The sequence below is a fragment of the Dioscorea cayenensis genome, chromosome 26 (assembly GCF_009730915.1).
Source record: "Dioscorea cayenensis subsp. rotundata cultivar TDr96_F1 chromosome 26, TDr96_F1_v2_PseudoChromosome.rev07_lg8_w22 25.fasta, whole genome shotgun sequence".
NCBI classification, from domain to species: domain Eukaryota; kingdom Viridiplantae; phylum Streptophyta; class Magnoliopsida; order Dioscoreales; family Dioscoreaceae; genus Dioscorea; species Dioscorea cayenensis.
In genome coordinates, this window is record NC_052496.1 from 722,903 (window position 1) to 743,594 (window position 20,692).

Here is a 20,692-nt window from a genome sequence, read left to right on the forward strand (position 1 = left end):
GAGTTCCACTCATTATAAATACATGAAGAGAGAGACTTGTGGATTTAATCATAAAACCATAAAAAGGGACTGATGTGGTAGTGTTTGGCTTGCAAAATGCAAAGCATGGGATAAGGAAAAGGAGCTAAAAAAGAAAGCTCAACTTGCTTTGAAGTTTGGTTTGTTCTTCAAGGGAAGCAAGCATTTATTTATTTATTTATTTATTATCATTATTATTATTATTATTATTATTATTTTATTTTTATAAAATTATATATAGCTTCTTACTCTTTTTCCTTTCAAATATAAACGCTAACTAGAATTAGAGAAGGGCTACATATATTGCCAACACCTTCCATTCTGTCTTCCAATTAAATTTTCCGTCATGATTGTGCATCCCCCACCAACTTATTACAAGTCCTTTTTAGCTGGAATTTGTTTAAAATTTTAATTATATCATTTATATATGTTTAACGAATATAGTGGTGGCAAATAAAAATTTAATTTATTGCAAAATCTATGTAATTTAAAATTTACACAATAATCTATGTTAACTTTTACTACTTTTGGTATACATACTATGCTTCTACGTTGGATGGATTTAATTTAAGTTAAAAAGTTATTTGATTAATTCACTTGATATAATTAGATAATTCATATTCTTATTTCACATTTAGTATCTTTTCAGATAACTTATGACATTGATGGAAGGAGAGAATTAGTTGGGAGAATCCACATTGAATGAAAAGAGTCAGGGAAAATTTCACAATTGAATGGAAAGAGTCAGGGAAAATTTCACAATTGAATGGAAAGAATGCAATTAATGCATATTTACTAATAAAAAAATATTAAATATTTAAAATAATATATATATACTCCATATAATTGAATTTTTAAAGGATAAGTGTCATTGGACTGTCATTCACGCAAACATCCATGCACAACTTTCAAGGGACGGCTGGAAATATGTTGTCCTTTTCACTTCTTTTCTTTTAATTATAATAATTCTGTTTTATGTATTCCACATAATATTATTGTTTATTATCTTGTATTTATTTAATTTCAGACAATTATATATATATATTAATATTATCATATGGTATATATGTTTTTCATAACAATAATAGTAATTTTTTTATTAAAAAAAAAGAAGATTCTCATCCTTAACCAATGAAAAGTGGAAGATATAATAAATTTATTAAATAACAGACAATTAAGTTGGTTTATTTTTCTATGCTTTCTCACCTCTTTGTTCCATCATGATAAAATCAAAACTCATGTACTGAATTGGTTTTCATATCATCACTTTCTTTAGACTTAACTACAATTTTTTTGTGGCTTATAATTATATACCAAACATTTTTTTAATTTTTAATATCTCTATAACTTACTTTAATTTCTTCTTCAAACTTGGATCATTTCGCTAATTGTTGTTTTTTGAGCAATTAAATTTTTAATTTCAAATTTGCAGATACTATAGGTATTTCCATGCGAAGTATTTGTACTATTGCAATATATGATGTACGAACTTATACATCTTTTAATCATAATTATATTTTTTAAATATATATTTATTAAAATAAATAAATAAAAAGAAAATATATAAATACGGAGTTAATATCTCAACGTGCTTGTGTTTTTCATTCTGCGTTAATTAAATGTTAAATTTGCTTCATCGGTTAAACACACAAATACCCTACAAATATATGGGTGGTTATTGATTTAATTTTTTTTTAAAAAAACATACAAAAAAAAAAAAATACATAAATCACAATAAGTGGGATGTTTACTATATAAATACTTAAAAAATGAGTTTGCATGGGACCTCTTCAAATCAAAACTGCGTACAAAGTCCATGCATGGATTTGCTTTTTGTTAGCTTAAGCATAAAGATATCGACTCTATATATTAGCCATTATACACCCTAATTTACATTTAATCAAGATAAGAATAACACATCATGACTGACATTAAATGGCGGCCAATAAACATGGTAGCAAATGATACACTCATGTGGATGACAAACAACTATATATATATATATATATATATATATATTCTTGAATAAATAGATTAACCATGAACTCATTAGAATAACTCATGATATCAAATAAATATTTTATTATGTGTATTGATAACTCACAACAATAAAATCACTCATAACAATTATACTAGTTTGTTAAATTTGATCCCACTTCAATTATGTATAATTAAAAATAAATAATTAAAAAAGAACATATATATATATATATATGATCATAATCCTAGTCATCAAGAAAAGGGTTGTTTGTCCTCCTTATCTCTTGGATAGAAAGATGAGTCAGCCACACTTATCACATGGTATATATTCATTGATGTCAGCCGCATCCAAATAACTCATACATCAAACATGAGTCAGCCTAGTGCTATCCGAAACCCAAGTCCAAGACATGCATGTTTGTGGGGGCATGCGCATGCATTCACAGCTCATCCAACAGATATACCGTATTGAGCTGCAAACCCGCACTCATAACTATATATATATATATATATATATATATATTTTTCTACTTCAATTTTTATTATATTTGATTTATTTTGAAGAATAATATAAGTCTTTGTTTTTGTTTTCTTTACCAAAACCAGTACTATTAGACCAAAATTTTTTTATTATTCACAACTTATCATTTGATTAATTCTCGATCACAAAATATATATATATATATATATATATATATAAGTTTGTGTATATTAGTGGCAATGCATAGCCCGGCCACAAACCGAGAAGATTATAACCTTTATGGATAACAATGAATGAGTAGGACTATATTCTTATCCAAAGTATTGAAATGCCATGCAAAATATAAATATTGATTGACGATAAACAATTCAGTGATTATGAAGCCTTATAAGATGTATGAGTTTTTGTTTGATTAACTAGTTTAGATTTTATTAAAAGTGCTTAGAATGTATAACAATGATTCGATTAGGCAAAAAGAGACAAAAAGAAAGATACCTTGTTTTGTGTTTATCCTCAAATAACGAACATGCTTGGCTTCTGGCCATTCTGGGCCACAACCAATCCACATCAACCTCCAACTTGGCTTTAATTTTTTATAAAAATAAACCTTTAATTTTTTATAAAAATAAACCTTTAATTTTTTTTCTCAAAAATGAACTGCTAAAAACATAGGAACTCACATAAACCTAGACGGAGTAAGTAAGGATATACCTGACTCATACATAAGCACTGCCTACACTCAAAAAAAATTCTCTTATCCATAATTCAAACTCTCACCATTTGTGAAGGGTTCTAACAAGAACCCGACTATCAATAGATCACTTATTCATTGGTAGCCACAGAGGTTGATTTAAATAATAGATATTTGAATTACTTAAACAAACAGTTTTAAGAAAAAAAAAATACTTAGAGAAATCTATCAATAATGTTATGATCTCTCAAAAATCAGTAAGTTTATAACCTAAGAAAGAACTAATTAACCAGCATCAACAACATTTTGATTAATTAATTAACTTAAAAAAATTAATTTATTTACAAATTATTATTTTGTTTGAAAATTTTATTTTAATTTAGAATCAGTGTGAAAATGTTGTTTAGGTGTAGCCCAATAGTTAAAGACAAAAAGCCCAACTCGTTAATGGCCCAGATCACCACTCATCCTCTTTTCTCCTTCTAGAGATGCGATCATCGATACTATCAAACTCTCTCAATCTAAGCCATCGTCGTTTTAGTGCTGAAAAGGTGGATAAACCACTTCAATTCGTCTTAGTGCTTTTGATCCGCCTTCTCATGAATCTCGTTTAATGTTATTCCCTCATTGAGATCAGGGTTTAGTGATCTCGAATTTCAAAGGCCCATTTATTCAAGTTCTAACAGGCCTTCCTTTGTGCAGCCTTGCTCAAGATCCTTTGCTTGAATGGCGTCAAGGTATGAATCGAACTCTCCCCTAGTTTAGATGGTTTTTTTTATAAGTTTTTATTTATTTATAAAAATCTAAATAGTAATTTGTTTGATTTTTTTAGTGATATAATTTAATTGACTCCTGGGGTTTATGATAATGTTTTTAATATTTTCAAACTAAAAAATCCAAAAATAAATAAATTTTTTTAATCATTATAATCATAGTTGAAAAATATCAAAAGTTTTATAATTTAATGGTATAGTAATATTGTCTCTATCAGGAAAAATATGTGTAAGACGTTTAAAAAATCTCAAATTCAAATTTTACTAAACACAATAGTGATATCGGGTATTTGACTGTGAGTGTGGATTTGTTGCCTAAATCCATGCCACTGGGTGATGAGTGATAACTCAATTTACAGTATGTGCTTATGTTGTTAATATATATATATATTATAAAATGCTTGGTATTTAAAAAAAATAAAATAAAAATAGTGATATTTATTATTTTCTCTGAATAAGAAGTTGAGGTTCTAATTATACTCGTGGTTTATCTATAATTATATATATAAAAAATTATAGTTGAAAGTTAGAGAATGGCTTGATCTCAGAAGCAATCTCACAAGCAAAGACAAAGTAGCCATGTAATCATTTAATAAAAGTTGGATAACTTAGCGCTTTCTTTTTGTCTTTGGCGATGGTTATGTGCTAAGATAGCCTAGCATGCAAGCAAAGCATCTTGGAATACTACCATATTCACTAGACATCCGCAACTTGGTATACATCAATTGAAGCACATCATTCTTTTTCTTCTGGATATAAACAAATGCAGAATGATATTTGATTTTTCTTTTTTTTTTAAATATAGATAAATCACGCCTATCCTATATAAAGGGAAGTAAATAAATACATATATAAATAATCTTTTAATATTAGTAATGAGTAAGATGTTGGTTTCCAAATGGAAATATGCAAAGCATGAAAAAAACAATGTGATTGCTCATTCAAATGACATCTTGGTATGAATTAAACTAGAGTTATCTAGTCAATGGTGACGTCAAACACTATTTATGGTTTTAGAAAAAAAAAAATTAAACCTAAAAAAGATTAATGTAAAAATCATAATAGTTTAAAAGATTTGTCTGAAAGTACAAATATTTTTACTTGAGTTGAATTATGAAATTCATTTAAAATCTAACCTTTGCAATCAAACATTGGGTTTTTAAAAATAAAGTAGCTTTGATATCATCATATTAGACTACAGTAATTTGATTAGATTTAAAACTGCTAAATTATTAAAAAAAAATCATGTGAAAAATATTTTCAAAATATTAAAAAAAAAAAATCAAAATATCGGCACCTGGCATTGCAAAGGAGTAATCCTCATTCTTTTTAACCCTGACGGACCTCATGACTCAGGGACGACGCCTTTCGTCGATCCAGAGTATTTTTCGATGATTGTTCTTTGCAGCTTCTTTGTTTTGTAATATTTGTCTTTTCTCACTTCTGGTAAGGTCTTCTCTGATCTTTGCTTTTCTCTACATCGTTGTCTTTTTAATTTTTCAATAAATATGTAATTTATCCATATTTACTTTTTTTTAAAAAAACATCATGCAATAGCTCCTCAATCAAAGATCAACATTGTTTTCTATTTGGATGGATCGAATGACAGCAAGGCCACTCACTGACACTGACCTACCAAAGCTATCCTTGGCATTTTGGTTAAGCTAGGCATTATATCTAATAGTCATGAGTTTTGAGAGACAATTAAAATTAATTATTTCATAACTTATAAGTAAGGTAAGTTCCACTTCATCTTTATTTTAAAATTAATTTTTATTTATCAAACTACTTAAAAAAAAAGTAAGTAATTACGTCTACCTATTAAATATCATCTAAACTACGTGAGGACAGGACACCCTTCCCCCCTGCTTTCATAGAGACAAGGTTGCAATTCATTTAGCCATACCTCATGGATGCGCCGCCACCGACCAAATCAACGGCTGAGAATGCATCACCCGCACGCTTCGTGATCGACGTCGAGGAAGCGGAGAACATGATGAAAGCGCAGGGGTTGTCGTCGGTGATGGACCTTCTGCCGGTGCTGGTCCCGGCGGCGAAGAGGCTAGCAAGAGCTCCAATCTCCGGCCATCTCGTCGGCGCCGTTGGATTGGGTGAGAGTGGACGGATCTACTTTGGAGCTAACTTGGAGTTCCCCGGACTCCCGCTCCACCACTCGGTCCACGCCGAGCAGTTCCTCATCACCAATGCCGCAGCTCACCGAGAACGAGCCATTCGCTGCATCGCGGTCTCCTCCGCTCCTTGTGGTCACTGCCGCCAGTTTTTCCAGGAGATCCGCAATGCTTCTCAGATCCAGATCCTCATCACTGGCTCCGGCTCAGATCTCGCCTTCCGCCCTCTCTCCTACTACATCCCGGAGCCCTTTGGCCCTTCCGATCTCCTCCACGACGACTCTCCGTTCCTCCTTGAGCCCCATAACAACCGAATCGAGATCATCGACGACGGGCACGAGGCTCCCAATAGGATCCTCGGAGCGGCGGTGAACGGAGCGAGATCAGCTCACGCGCCCTACAGTGGGTGCGCGGCGGGGTTTGCGGTGGGGGATGGGAAGGGGAGGGTGGGAGGAGGAGGTTACATGGAGTCCGCGGCGTACAACCCGGGGATGGGGCCGGTGGCGGCGGCGCTGGTGGCATACCTGATGGCCGGAGGTGGCGCGTGGGAGGACATCGTGGAGGCGGCGCTGGTGGAGAAGGAGAAGGCGGTGGTGCCTCAGGAGGCGACGGCGAGGGTCGTTCTCGCCGCCGTGGCTCCCAAAGCCCGCCTTCAAGTCTCTCATTACCGCCAGGCTTAATAGAAATAGATTTGATCTGAATGAACGGTGGAGATTTGATCTCGTTGATGATCAATCAATCAATCAATCACCTCCTTATGAATAAAAAGTTAGTTTTGTGATAACACCCTTAAAATTTTTCTATTTTAATAAATGAAATTTTTAAGGGCTTATTTGGAACAACTTTGAACCAGTAATGTTTTCTTTCTATACTATACATTCGTGTGAGTCTGTGACCACGAACCCGCCACGCAAAGCTTCGAAACCCTCTCTAAAATGGCGTCTTCTCGAGGATCTCCATCTTCATGGCTGCCATTGCTTCGCCCCCGTTGCTTCTTCGTCTAGGGAGAGCCCATTCCCTTTGGTCTCGCTCCCCATTTGCAGCTGTTTTCTCTAAGCCTTCTTCACGACGTATTTTCTTTGGTTTTGGGGCCTCTGTTCTAGATCAGCTCGGCCGCATGACCTCTCTCGGAAGCCGCTTCTCCACCGCTTCAGCGAGGCCTCAGCAGGATGTGTCTCCGGTCGAGCAGGTTTGCCTTTGATCTTGGATGTTCTTGTAGGGATTTTATATGGTTAGAAGGATGGGATTGGGAATTAGAGGTTGAGATGCCGTTTTCTGTTTTTGTTGTTTGGATTTTGCGTTTTAGGTTTTGAAGAATGTGGAATGGCCAGAGGTGTTCCCATTCAAGGCTGAGGATTTCAGCCGATTCGATGAGTACTCTCTTGGACACTCCTTTCGCCATTTTGCTTTAATTTCTGCTTTTGATTCGAGAGAAATTATTGTGAAAAGTCACACTAAACACTATTTTGGAATCAATTGAATATGTTTAGATCATCGGATTCTTTGTTCTACTCGGAACCTCGATTTGTTACGCATATTGATGATCCAGCTATCGCTGCGCTTACGAGGTACTATTCAAAGGTTTTTCCACCGAGTAACACTCCTGGCGTGTCTCTCTTAGATTTGTGCAGCAGCTGGGTAGGCCATTCTGATTTCATTTTTGGCCTCAAGAGCTTAGTTTTGCTCATATGATTTGTGTATTTTGATTGAACTCCTTTGGTGTTGTGTTGTACATTTAGGTTAGCCACTATCCTCCTGGGTACAAGCAAGATAGAATTGTGGGAATGGGCATGAACGAAGAAGAGCTCAAGCTGAATCCGGTACTTGGAAATGTTAATTTATATAGGATGCAGGCATTAATAGATCCTTGTTCATTTGCTATTTGTGAGAATTAATATTCAATCATATCAAATTTCACTCAATTTTATTTAAGCATGTTTCAAACCCACACCTCAATGCCAGTTATGAGTGAAGGAGAAATCTCTGCTTGTGAGCAATTCTCATAACTGCTTCACTAAGGTACTTATGTGTATAGCTAACTTCAGTTTGATGCATTTTCAGATATTGACTGACTATATTGTGCAAGATCTAAATGAGAACCCCAAACTTCCATTTGCTGATGATTCTTTTGATGTCATAACCAATGTGGTATGATGCCCTTTCTTTGTGTTCATTACAAGGGTTCCTTTTTCTTATTTTGTTGCTATGTTCTATTTCGTCTCTTTTTTATTGTAATTCTGTTATTTCTTTTCCATTTTGGCTAGCGGCTACTGACAGTGAAATTTCTGTTTATCTTTATCACCTAGTCTCAGCATGCTAATATTTGTGGAGCATTTTGTTAACGTCTCTAGGATTGGTGTAGAGGCCTACTAAGGTCTGGGTTTTGAGCTCACTGCTATTTGCTTTGTCCACATTTTATACTTATCACTGTCACTGTCTTCTGATTTTGTTTTTATTTTGGCTGTTTTATTTATTTATTTATTTTTATGAGAAGCAATTTAGCTGCAAATTTTGTCCTATAACTTGTGTTTTTCCTAATTAGCCGTGGAGGAAAGGTTTTACTTGAATGCATTTTGTTCGTTTTTTCTTTTTTTGGGCATCTTCATTGCATATGGATTCAATGTTACATGATATTGCTTGCCATTTTCATATTCTGGAATCTGAGAAATATTGCAGGTAAGTGTTGACTACCTGACCAAACCGATCGAAGTTTTCAAGGAGATGCAACGGATACTCAAACCAGGTGGTCTAGCTGTAATGAGGTATTAAGTTATTTCACTGCATTTTTTTTTTAATATTATCTGTTCACGTTCCTTATATGCTGTTCCATTAATTTCAATAGAACAATGTTCTGTCTTTTAACATTTACTGTAATCAATAAGCGCCACAACCTTACAAAAATTTTGATGTCATTAAAAACTATTCTGAAGGACATCTATATTTCCCTACATGATATGGCGCTAATCAGGTTCATTTGTTTTCAAGCATATAAAGTTTGAATTAGTTAATCTTAGGATCCAAGATATGATTCTTGTACTTAATACATTGATCTCAGTTTGGTCTTTTCAGTCTGTTTGTGTTAAAAATAGAGAGAATTAATTGGGCATTTTGCTCTTGTTATTCTCTTTGATAGTAATTTGAGCTTTGATTCTATGACTAGTTCTCTTTTTGTTTTGCAAATCTCTAAGTAATCAAATGATCACTTGGCAATATCCAAGATCTCTAGTTTGATATAAAATGCTCCCAGGACAGTTGCCGTGAACATCAGTACTAGCTGCGAGAATTAGTCCAGACTTAGAACTGGTTTTATTAGGATTTCACCAAAAATTTTCAATCGCATTCGGGCGGCATTGATAGAATCTGTAGAAGATGCACAGTTGCTAATCATGTGCATTTCTATTGTATAGTTTCTCAAATCGTCTATTCTGGACCAAAGCCATCTCTATTTGGACATCTACCGGTGATGTTGATCATGCCTGGATTGTTGGGGCCTACTTCCATTATGCTGGAGGCTTTGAACCCCCTGTGGTATTGTTACAAATAACTGCATTCCTTGACTCATGTTAGCTTGTGAAGTATGTTATTTTACGCATTCATGTTAATTTAAATTGTGGTGATCTGGTTTGCAGGCCGTGGACATATCCCCCAACCCAGGGCGATCGGATCCCATGTATATAGTGTATTCAAGGAAGAAGCTAAATACTGTATGATTACTGAATATATGTTTATATATATACACTCTGAATATATATATATATATATATATATATATATATACAGGTGAGCAACATAGTTTTCTACTTATGAGTCTATAACTTTTGTTTTGTTTTGTAAGAGGTGCATAAATCGTAGGAGATATATTGCCAATTGATTTAAAAGAAAAACTGTCTGTTTATTCAAATTACTTTGGTTAATGTTATAAACTTATAATGAACAAAAAAATTTAGATAATTTATTTATATATATTTTAATAAATTATAATATCAATAAATTTATAAAACTAAGATTTTAATTTTAAAATATTTAGTATTTATTAATTAGATCAAAATTTACTCAATTTTCCTCCTATTTAATATATATATATATATATATATATATATATATATATATATATATATATATAGTTTAAACTCCACATTTAAACTTAACCCAACAACCCAGGAAAGAGATAATAACAAAAATAAAATAATAAAAAAAAGGAGATAACAACAAAGATGGTAGATAATAATAAAGATAAAGATGAAGAATAATGATAACAAATTTTCTTTTATCATAAAGATTATTTTACTAAAAATAGAGCAATCAGCTTCGTCCTTATGCTAATCAAAAGGAATTTAAGTTGGCCGTAAAAATCCTCTGAAAATCTTTTCTCCATCGCTGCGGAGCTTGAGTGAATAAAAATGGAGTCTTTGATCCAAATCTCAGCGTCCCCAACTCCCCTTCTGTCTCTTCGCCTCAACAACAATGGCCACCATCCCACCACCCACATCTCTTTCGCCTCCAAGTCCTTTGCCTCGCCATTGCTCTCCGTCTCCGCCTCGTCCGAGAAGCCCGTGGTCGTCGTTGGCTCCGCCAACGCCGATATCTATGTTGAGATCGATCGCTTGCCCAAGGAGGGAGAGACTGTCTCCGCCCGCTCCGGTGAGACGCTCGCCGGCGGCAAGGGCGCCAACCAGGCCTGCTGCGGTGCCCTCCTTTGCCCCCATGGTCGTTCCACTTTCTTCCTTGGCCGCGTCGGTAGTGATGCTCACGGACAATTGATTGAAGACGCACTGTCGGACGGCGGCGTGCGGCTCGACCGGCTCCAGCGTGTGGAGGCGGCGCCCACGGGCCATGCTGTGGTAATGCTGCAGGAGAATGGGCAGAACTCGATAATCATCGTTGGCGGGGCTAATATATGGGGGTGGCAGGATGAGGTGATGGTTGAGGACTTGGAGGTGGTGAAGGATGCTGGGATTGTGTTGCTGCAGCGCGAGATCCCTGACCGCGTTAATTTGCAGGTTGCTCAGGTAATCCTAATGTGTCGTGTGTTTGTGGTTTTCTTTTTCTGGTTCTAAAGTTGTTAGATTTTTCTGAATTAGTGTAAAAATTTGAGCTTGCACTTATCTTTATTGTGTGATTTCTCTCAATAATCTTGAATTGTTACTTTCTTGTGAGTATAATTATGATTCTTGATACTGGGCTTCAAAATACTTTGCCTTGCTGCAGGAATGTGAATGGTCGGCAGTTGTTGGTTTTCATTCAATTGTTGGAGTGTAAAATTTAGTAGGATAGCTTTAGAATTGGCTTAGACAAGGCATTGATGAATATTCAGTGAACCGTAATAAAGTCCTTGAAGGCAGCCTATAAATTGATCTAGAAATCACTTGCTCACAAGTAGATAAATTTAATAACTTCACAGTTTTCTGAGATGGCATGACATAGACAATGGCCATTTGTTTTCTGATATTGTTGTATCTTTGTGTTTTGTTTCTTTATTTATGATATATATTTATCTTAATGGTGAGAATACATTTATCTTTTAGTGCCTCAAAAACTCTCTTTTTTACCTTAATTGGATTACATCTCTGCTAATTAGAACTTCATTACATAGGCGGCACGAAGAGCAAATGTTCCGGTTATCCTAGATGTTGGAGGGATGGAGGGTCCTATCTCAAAAGAGCTTATTAACGTTGTGGATATTTTGAGCCCAAATGAAACAGAGCTAGCACGCCTGACAGGAATGCCAACAGAGAATTTTGAACAAATTACTCATGCTGCTATGAAGTGCCATGAAATGGTGAGGCCTATACGCTTTTCTTGTGTTAATATCTAATGAGATTGATTGCATACTGAAGACATGCACGGTACATCTAAAACCACTCCATATCCTTTACTTTCTGGATCATTCTCTAGTTTATATTTGGTGATTTTATTAATGTGTGGTTTTTTAAAACTGAAAGCATTTCTTACATTGCGCTTCTCAAATAATTCTTTATCTCTTTTTGGGCAAACATTGGATCTGCAAGCCTCATTGAGTGAAAAACAGGATCAAGTAGGGTTGCGGATTGGATTGAGCAGGGGTGATGTTGGATGTATATACAAGAATTGTTTACTTCTTCGGATGTGTTTTGGTGCTAATTTGAAGTATGTTAATTCAAGGGCTCTCCAAGAAGGCCTTAGGACAAGTGAAACTACTTCCATGGTACATTATGTAATTCACTAATGGACAGCATGGAAAACTATTTAATCTGAGGAGAATCTATAATACAAAGGCAAATAAAAGAATTGCATTTATTATGTGTTAATGCTGAGCTTGTTAGCAGATAATTTAATTCCAGGGAAATTTTGGAGAAATAGCGACAAAGTTCAGATTTGAGAGTTTTGCACTTTCTGTTTTTTTTTTGTGGTTTACCTTTTTTTTTATTTAATTATATTGAAACATTTAGCATAAGGTGCTTAACTCTCAACACATTGAACAATTTTAGGGTACTAAACAAGTTCTAGTAAAGCTTGGTGAGAAAGGTTCGGCTTTATTTATTCAAGGGCAGGAGCCTATTAGGCAGCCTATCATCACCGCCAAGAGAGTTGTTGATACCACTGGAGCAGGAGATACATTTACTGCTGCTTTTGCCGTCGCCCTTGTGGAGGGCAAGTCCAAAACAGAATGCTTGAAATTTGCAGGTATAGAAATGCTCAGATCATCTAAATCTCTTTTTCCAAGTCTAATGAATTCCATTCTCACACTGGCCCTTATTTCAGCTGCGGCAGCCTCTCTTTGTGTACAAGTGAAAGGGGCGATTCCAAGTATGCCGAAGAGGGCAGCAGTTATGAAGCTTTTAGATTCTCTTTAAAAGAGTTTGCTCTACCATAATCTACTCGTCAAGGAGAAGTACATCTTTCAAGGATTCTGGGGAAACCTGTTAAACAAAAGCGGATGGAATAACTGCATGTGATATGTAATCATGCTATGATTGTTAACAAATAATTCAACTCCAGGGATGATTTAAGGAAACAACAAATGAGAGTTCAATTCTTGTTTGGTCGTTGTAGTTAATCCTAGATGTGGTTTGTGTCAGTATATAGCTTTTCCTGTGTATTAATACATGCATGGATTAATACAAACAGCATAATAATTTTTATTTTATGTTCATATAAATTGGAGTTTATGAACCTTGAGTTTATGCAAGCGCCAAATGTATTTTATTACCTGTTTTTATTTTAAGTCATTCCGTTTGGAATATTGTAAGTTATTATACGTATGACGTAAGTTCAGCAACACTTGTGCCCTCACTTTCCATGAACTGATATTCGAACTTATTTGAGTTCATTCTTTATGCATAGACAAAGTGTTCCAATAACAACAGTCTCACAATAAAATATATAATACATCAAAGTTTATGCACCATGAGTTGAGCTCCATGTTGCGGTTGAAGAGTGATAACAGTCCATGGTGCATGAATGTAAGAAGGTGAGAGCTCAAACGAGAAGTGTTGCAGTATCATACTAAGTGCTATCTTAGCTTCAATCAATGCAAAGTTCTGGCCAATGCATACACGAGGACCACCACCAAACGGAAAGAAAGCACCTGCAACTTTTGAAGCTTTTGATATCCCTTCTGCAAACCTCTCTGGCTTGAATTCTTTTGCATCTTCTCCCCAGAATTCAGTGTCATGGTGAATTAAGAGTATAGGCAATAAGAGTATCACACCTGGAGGATAAGTAATCCCACCAACTTCAATTGTTTTATATGTTCTTCTGTTCAGGAAAACTGCTGGCGGGTATAATCTGAGAACTTCATATAGAATCATGGTCACCTGCAGCAATCACAAACATTATGTTAATCATGAAATGTTTGGTTGAACAACTTATTAAATAATTCAAAAAAAGAAATTAATATTTAAGTAGTTACAGTCTTCAGGTGGCTCAATCCATCCATGTCAGGTGTGTTCTTCCCAAACACTTGAAGAACCTCTTCCCTTGCCTTATCCTGCCAGTTTGGATACATGCTCAACAAAATCATTGTCCATGTGAGCAGAACTGAAGTGGTCTCTTGCCCTGCAAAGTAGAACAGTTTGCACTCTTGAATTACTTCCTCAGTAGTCATCACTCTGTTTTTGGACTTTCCATGCTCTTCTTCACCCTCTTTCATATTGGACTCTAATAATATACCCAGAAGATCATTCTTGCTACTTTCCCCCATTCTTATGGCCGTCTCTCTCTTCTCAATCATGTCTCTGAGTATTCTTTTCATTTCTTTGTCAACTTGTCTTCTTCTCTTATTCATTGGTGTGGGCAGAAACCTGATTAAATCAAGACCAAACTTCTTATTGAACGAAGAAAAAGAAAAAAAGGGAAAAAAATCAGGAAGCCAGATTGAAAAAAAGGAATATTAATTGAAAGAAGGCATACTGATAACCCGGGATATAAACACTCTGGAAAGCCTGAATACAAAGCTGGGTTTGTTCTTTTAGGAATTGGAATATTCTTCTTCCTTCTTCATAGTTGCTACCAAATGCAGTTCTGGAGATGGCATCTTGTGTGACATTTTGAAGCTCTGGAAACACATCTAATTCCAAACAGCCTCCATCAGGAATCATCTTGTCCCATTTTCTAATTATTTCACCACAAGATGTAGAGAATGCTGGCACCATCAGCTGCAAACCAGAAAGTTTAGTGTGTAATTATCTCAGTCCATCTGTTTTTGATAAACAAAAAATTTGCTAACAATGTGGTCTTCTATATGTAAAATAGGTAGAATAGCACATTACAGTGATTACCTTCAGCTTGTCAAGATTGAAAGCAGGATTGATAATTCTTCTGTGTATGGCCCATTTTTGGCCTTCATGCCGAGCAAGTCCTTGAATTAGTAATTTTGAAAGAGGATTTCCTTTTATTTTCATAAAATGCCCAAATTTGTTTGACAAAACTTCTTTGACCAATCTTGGATCCATCAAGCTCACTCTTGGATCAGGTCCAGCCCAAGTTAAGGACATTTTACCTGCATTTTTTTAAGCATGTAATATATATTACATACAACACTACTCTGTATATTATAACAACAGTTAAATATAAGTAATAATTCTGCAGGAGTTATTGCAAAGCCATGAAGTGCATGAGTATGAGTACCATAATCGTTGATGGCGTTGTAGTAGAGAGGGAGGACACGAGGGGCGATGTCATGTGAGTGAAGGACCATAGGCCGGTTTTTAGCCTCGGTCAAGAGCCGGACGTTGTCCTTGAGATCGCCATGCAAGATCCGGTAGCGGTTACCGCGCAGGCCCTGCCGTCGGAGCTCGCTCTCGAGCCTTTTCGGCGTCCACCAAACCCAATCCAACGTTCTCCAAACCCACACTACTAACACTATCACCATACCCCATATCATCATCATCATCATCATCATCATCATCATCAGTATTGATCAAGGAACAGGTAGAGTCATGGCTTTGGGGAGTCATATATATATAATGAAAATAGATGGAGCTGAGTTAGAAAAGTACAATTGGACACGACGTATATCTGTTATATTAAAAAGCCATTATTGCTTGTAATATATTAAAAAAAAAAGCCATACTTTAAATTGAAGGAAGTTACTAAAATGTCCCGGAAATATCTTTGTTTTTTCAATAAGCCTAATTTTTTTGATAGCTTAAAAAGGTAAGGTTGATATTAGTGGATTTTTTATTTTTTTTTTAAAAAAAGAGTAAAGTGATAAACCATTTATTTATTAAAAAAGAAAACGAGAACTAACAATAACAAAAAAAAAACTAGGAAAAAATGACAAGAGATGAGATACAGTCACAAGGGGTGATTAATGTCTCAATTAAATAGCCACGTAAAAAATGAAAAATAGAAAACAAAAACAAAAAGCCAAAAACAGAAGAAACTATACAGCAGTGGAGACAAAATCTACCCTCAGATATCCGAAACCTTCTCAAGAGAAGAAACGGAGTCGAACACTCCTTAGTAGTAGAAGGGATTATGGCACAAGGCTGATCATCTGGACGCGCGCTCAGGAAGTCAATGGAGCACCTTAACTTATGAATGGAATCACCTGGAAAGCGCTGACTCAGGTCTCTAGTTGTTGAAATCCAAGCAAGAAGCATATAAATAATCTTTGAAATAACTGAATGCGGAGTAAGAGCAAGCAAATAAAAAATATGATAAATTATCTCGAGCCATAAGTTCCAGAAAATGGCTCTTAAGAGATCCTAAAAAAGTCACTATGGGTCCTTTAAGGATGGGATTCAAAAGGTCCAAACTTTTGAGATAGACCGAGGGTGAGAGCAAAGACCAAATTTTTGTTTGAAGAAATGCCAAATTAGATCGGTTTGAGAAGTCGCACTTAAGTAAGAGATGATCCACTGACTCTGGGTATCTGTGGCATAGAATACAAGTGTCCGTTGCACAACGGATATTACGACCTCTTTTGGCTAGGTTGGTGAAGGTAAGACTTTTATCATTCCAAGCAAGCTAGTAAAAAAAGGATATTTTGCTGGGGTAACCCACTTTCCAAAAGTTGGAATAAAGAGGGGTTTGAATACCATATTAGTGAAAAAATGAAAAATATTTTTTATAAAATAGAATTTTATTTTTTGTTTAAGAGGGAAAGATTAAATGAAAAATTAGGCCAAAGAGGTAGGGGACTTTCATTTACCAAAAAACTCATAGCTTAACAACACAGCCCCACTTGCTTAAGATTGAGGTAAGAGATTTTTATTGCTCCGAATTCAAATCCTCCCCGTAGTAAATTAAGTTGTGGTAACGGATCTCTAACGTGGATTTGGATTTGTCACTCAAGCTTCGTGTCCTCAGGTGAGAGCGTAGGGTTGAATGTTCACTTTTCGGCCATGTGCACACCTTTAACTGTATGATTTGTCCATTTTGTTAAAAATAAAATAAAATAAAAATAAAAATAAAAATTCTCATAAACTTTTACCACTGTTCTTGTCTATATCTTGGTGAAGTTTGGAGTCGCATGTATGTATGTAAATTAAAGTGTCTCTGAGGGTATAGATAACTAGAGAAAAAAAAAAGTCGTAGAATTGATTAGAAGATGGAAAAATGGAAGACAATAACACTACCCATATGATGTCAGTGATAACGTTACGGTATTCTAGATCCATCTGATGTCAGTGATAATGTCATGGTATTCTAGATAAATCCATGTTGGACATAAGAAAAGATTAATGAAGTGGTCCTTCTTTGCCATTTGTCTTTCCTTTTTAGTCATCTTAACTTGCCATGGACATATATTTCTTTATTTTCTAATTTGATTAGACCGTGACAATAGGGTGAATTTTTTTTTTCTTTTTTGTACAAACATGACAAGCCATGTCAGTAGGAGTGGACATGGGCCGGGCGACCCATGGGCTGGCCCAAACCCAGCCCAAAAAATACAGGGCCTGGGTTTAGAAAGTTAGCTAAAAGCGAGTTGAGCTCAAATGTTTTACTGATTAATTTCAGCTGGGTTTGAGTCAGATGAATTTTGACTCGACCCGACCCTGCCCGACCCGAATAAATAAATAATATATATATATATATATATATATAATAGTAATAGGCTTGAAAAGAGTAAACATTTATTTTTTTTTTTTGAAAAAGTGGATAAACCACATGCATTAACTGAAAATAAGTCCAAACAACATCCACTAGAAGTGGAGCAAAAACAAAGTACAAGATAACAAGGTCGAAACAAAATAACACAACAAGACCCCTAACCCACCCAAAGGTTAGGGTCAAAAAATCACTGACTACTCAGCTTTGTCTTCTTCGCCGGATCTTGGCTGGTCATTCAAGAGTAAACATTTATAATACTTGTGTTGTATTTTTTTTAAATGTTTGAAAAAATTTTAGGGGTTGTAGTAGTAGTTTTATTTAGTTATTTCAATTATTACATAAAAAAAATTATTTATTTTTTGGGTTGGGTTGGGCTGGGCCTGGGCCTAATGACAATCAAATGGGTCGGGTTTGGATCAAAACAATTTGGCCCGAACATGGCCTGGCCCAGCCCAACCCGAATATATGGGTTGTATATTTGAGTCTTGCCCAGCTCAGACCTGACCCGCTCATGTCCACCCCTACATGTCAGGACAACTGCAGATAAAAACATTATTATTTTACAAAAGTGACCCAATAATAATAGATTAAACATTATTAGTTTTTTAAATTTTTTTTTAGGATGGTAGACATGATTGTATCTTATATATTGTAAATTTGTTTAATTCTTTGTTGTGTGCAATAATAATTTTTTTTTTTGAGGTAGGGAGATAAACACCAACTCTCAGTGGCGTACATACAGACAAAAAATTGCCATAAAGTCCTCACTTTCTTAAAACTTGGGAATACGGTTAGGAAAATTCGAATTTGTGTCTCTTCCAACGAAAGGATCAGGTATTGTTGGGCTACAAGCCAGTTGGTCTTTTTTTTTTTCTCGAGAGAGAAGAAAAAAAAATGATTTCAAATAATCGGACAATTTAAATGTTTGCAAATTATCATATATCTACTAGTTATCAGTGTTCCAACGACTCACGCACAATAAGATTATATGAATTAGAGTTTATGCAGCTTGAACTGAGCTCCATGCTGTGGCTCAAGAGCAAGAACCATGCATGGTGCATGGATGTAAGAAGGTGAGAGCTCAAACAAGAAGTGCTGGAGTATCATTCTAAGTCCTATCTTAACTTGAGTCAGTGCAAAGCTTTGGACAATGCATATCCGAGGACCAGCACCAAACGGAAAGAAAGCACCTGCAACTTTGGATGCTTTTGATATCCCTTCTGCAAACCTCTCTGGTTTAAACTCTTTTACATCTTCTCCCCAGAATTCAGCGTCATGGTGAATGAAGAGTATAGGCAGTGAGAGTATCACTCCTGGAGGGTAACTAATTCCGCCAACTTCTATTTGTTTGTGTGTCATTCTTGCTAAGAAAGATATTGGTGGATATAACCTGAGAACTTCATATAGAATCATGGTCACCTGTCACCCCACAAACATTAGAAGGATAATTAAATGAAATGCCTGGTTGAACAAATTTCAAAAATATTCAAAGAACAAAATATTTCAGTAGTTACAATCTTCAAGCGGCTCAATCCATCCATGTCAGGTGTGTTCTTCCCAAAGACTTGAAGAACCTCTTCTCTTGCCTTAGCCTGCCGGTGTGGATACATGCTCAACAAAATCATTGTCCATGTGAGCAAAGCTGAAGTAGTCTCTTTCCCTGAAAAGTAGAACAGTTTGCACTCTTCAATCACATCCTGAGTAGTCATCACTCTGTTTTTGGAATTCCCATGCTCTTCAGCCTCTTTCATGTTGGACTCCAATAGTATGCCCGGCCAGAAGATCATTCTTGCTACCTTTCCCCATTCTCATGGCCTTCTTTCTTTTCTCAATCATGCCTTTTATTATTCCTTCCATCTCTTTGTCAACTTGGCTTATTTTTTTGTTCATTGGTGTGGGCAGAAACCTGAGCAAACTACAGTTAATTTCTACCCTCATGATGAAGATAAAAAACAGAGTGACATTATAGTAAGGAAGATTACTTGAAAGAAGACATACCGGTAACCAGGGATAAGCACACTCTGAATTGCTGGCAAAAGAAGCTGGATTTTCTCTCTTAGCAGTTGAAATATTCTTCTTCCTTCTTCGTCGTTGCTACCAAATGCTGTCCTGGAGATGACGTCTTTTGTGAGATTTTGAAGCTCTGGAAACACATCTAATTCCAAGTAGCCTTCATCAGGGATCATCTTGTCCCATTTTCTAATTAGATCACCGCAAGATGTAGAGAATGCTGGTAACATTAGCTGCATACAAACCATAATAATAATAATAATAATTTTAAAAGGTGGATAAAACCACTGCAGTTAAAAAAGGAAAAGCAACAAAAGCACTAAACAATAGACAAGGATCGCTCATACCACAAAGAGTGATATTGCAGTCACAAAACAAAACAAAAGAAGGAAAAAACAACACCCCCGGGCCGACACCAACAAAACAGAACAACTACTCCATATTATCGACGGGGGCCTCCTCGGCATCAGTGTCCACCCTGTCAAGATGACGCCTCGACTCCAGGAACTCCAGACTGCGTTTCACAGTAGCCATGGAATCAATCAATCTCTCCTTGGCGCTATCTGCAAGAGCATCGAACCACGATAGAGACATTCGATTAATACAAATTACAAACCATAATATTGATGTCATGAAATTATGAACTCAATTTATCCTGATAGTACAATATATATAAACATATATAAGTAAAAATGGATAAACCAATGGTATAGTGGTTACCTTAAATTCTCCAAGTGAAAAGCAGGGTTGATGATTTTTCGATATGTGGCCCATTTTTCACCTTCATGACTTACACAAGTCCTTGAAGTAGAAATTTAGTGATTGGTGTCGGTGTCGATTTTATAAATTGGCCAAATTTTTTAACCAAAATTTCTTTGCCCAACTCTGGATCCATTAAACTTACTCTTGGAATAGGTCCAAGCCAAGTGAGGGATATTTTACCTATATTTCAAATTTATGAATAGTTCACCATTGTTATTTAATAAGATATTAATTATTTTTTTTAATAAAAAATGGATAGATCATAATTTATTGAAAGAGACATGCTAATTAATTTTTAATTCAATTTTAG

General features: G+C 35.5%; 4 protein-coding genes and 1 pseudogene across 4 annotated transcripts; 3 read left to right on the forward strand and 2 right to left on the reverse strand.

The window, feature by feature from the left end:
* Positions 1-5,507: 5,507 nt before the first annotated feature.
* Positions 5,508-6,904, forward strand: LOC120253141 (cytidine deaminase 1-like). Its single transcript, XM_039261442.1, has one exon. The coding sequence runs from the start codon at positions 5,853-5,855 to the stop codon at positions 6,750-6,752; it is 900 nt and encodes a 299-aa protein (XP_039117376.1). The 5' UTR covers positions 5,508-5,852; the 3' UTR covers positions 6,753-6,904.
* A 56-nt stretch (positions 6,905-6,960) lies between these two features.
* Positions 6,961-9,976, forward strand: LOC120253143. Its single transcript, XM_039261443.1, has 8 exons — positions 6,961-7,261; positions 7,379-7,446; positions 7,563-7,710; positions 7,812-7,892; positions 8,134-8,220; positions 8,749-8,834; positions 9,480-9,600; positions 9,702-9,976. Exons 1-8 carry the CDS (start codon positions 7,037-7,039, stop codon positions 9,780-9,782), a joined length of 897 nt encoding a protein of 298 aa, XP_039117377.1. The 5' UTR covers positions 6,961-7,036; the 3' UTR covers positions 9,783-9,976.
* Positions 9,977-10,313: 337 nt separating this feature from the next.
* LOC120253123 (ribokinase) lies at positions 10,314-13,198 on the forward strand. Its single transcript, XM_039261413.1, has 4 exons — positions 10,314-11,081; positions 11,666-11,851; positions 12,540-12,735; positions 12,814-13,198. The coding sequence occupies exons 1-4, from the start codon at positions 10,473-10,475 to the stop codon at positions 12,903-12,905; spliced, it is 1,083 nt and encodes a 360-aa protein (XP_039117347.1). The 5' UTR covers positions 10,314-10,472; the 3' UTR covers positions 12,906-13,198.
* Positions 13,199-13,346: 148 nt separating this feature from the next.
* LOC120253122 (cytochrome P450 CYP72A219-like) lies at positions 13,347-15,486 on the reverse strand. The gene is made up of 5 exons (XM_039261412.1): positions 15,181-15,486; positions 14,832-15,052; positions 14,464-14,708; positions 13,964-14,354; positions 13,347-13,868 (listed from the first exon to the last, which is right to left on the reverse strand). The coding sequence occupies exons 1-5, from the start codon at positions 15,461-15,463 to the stop codon at positions 13,443-13,445; spliced, it is 1,566 nt and encodes a 521-aa protein (XP_039117346.1). The 5' UTR covers positions 15,464-15,486; the 3' UTR covers positions 13,347-13,442.
* Positions 15,487-18,603: 3,117 nt separating this feature from the next.
* LOC120253178 lies at positions 18,604-19,881 on the reverse strand (annotated as a pseudogene).
* Between the last annotated feature and the right edge of the window lie 811 nt (positions 19,882-20,692).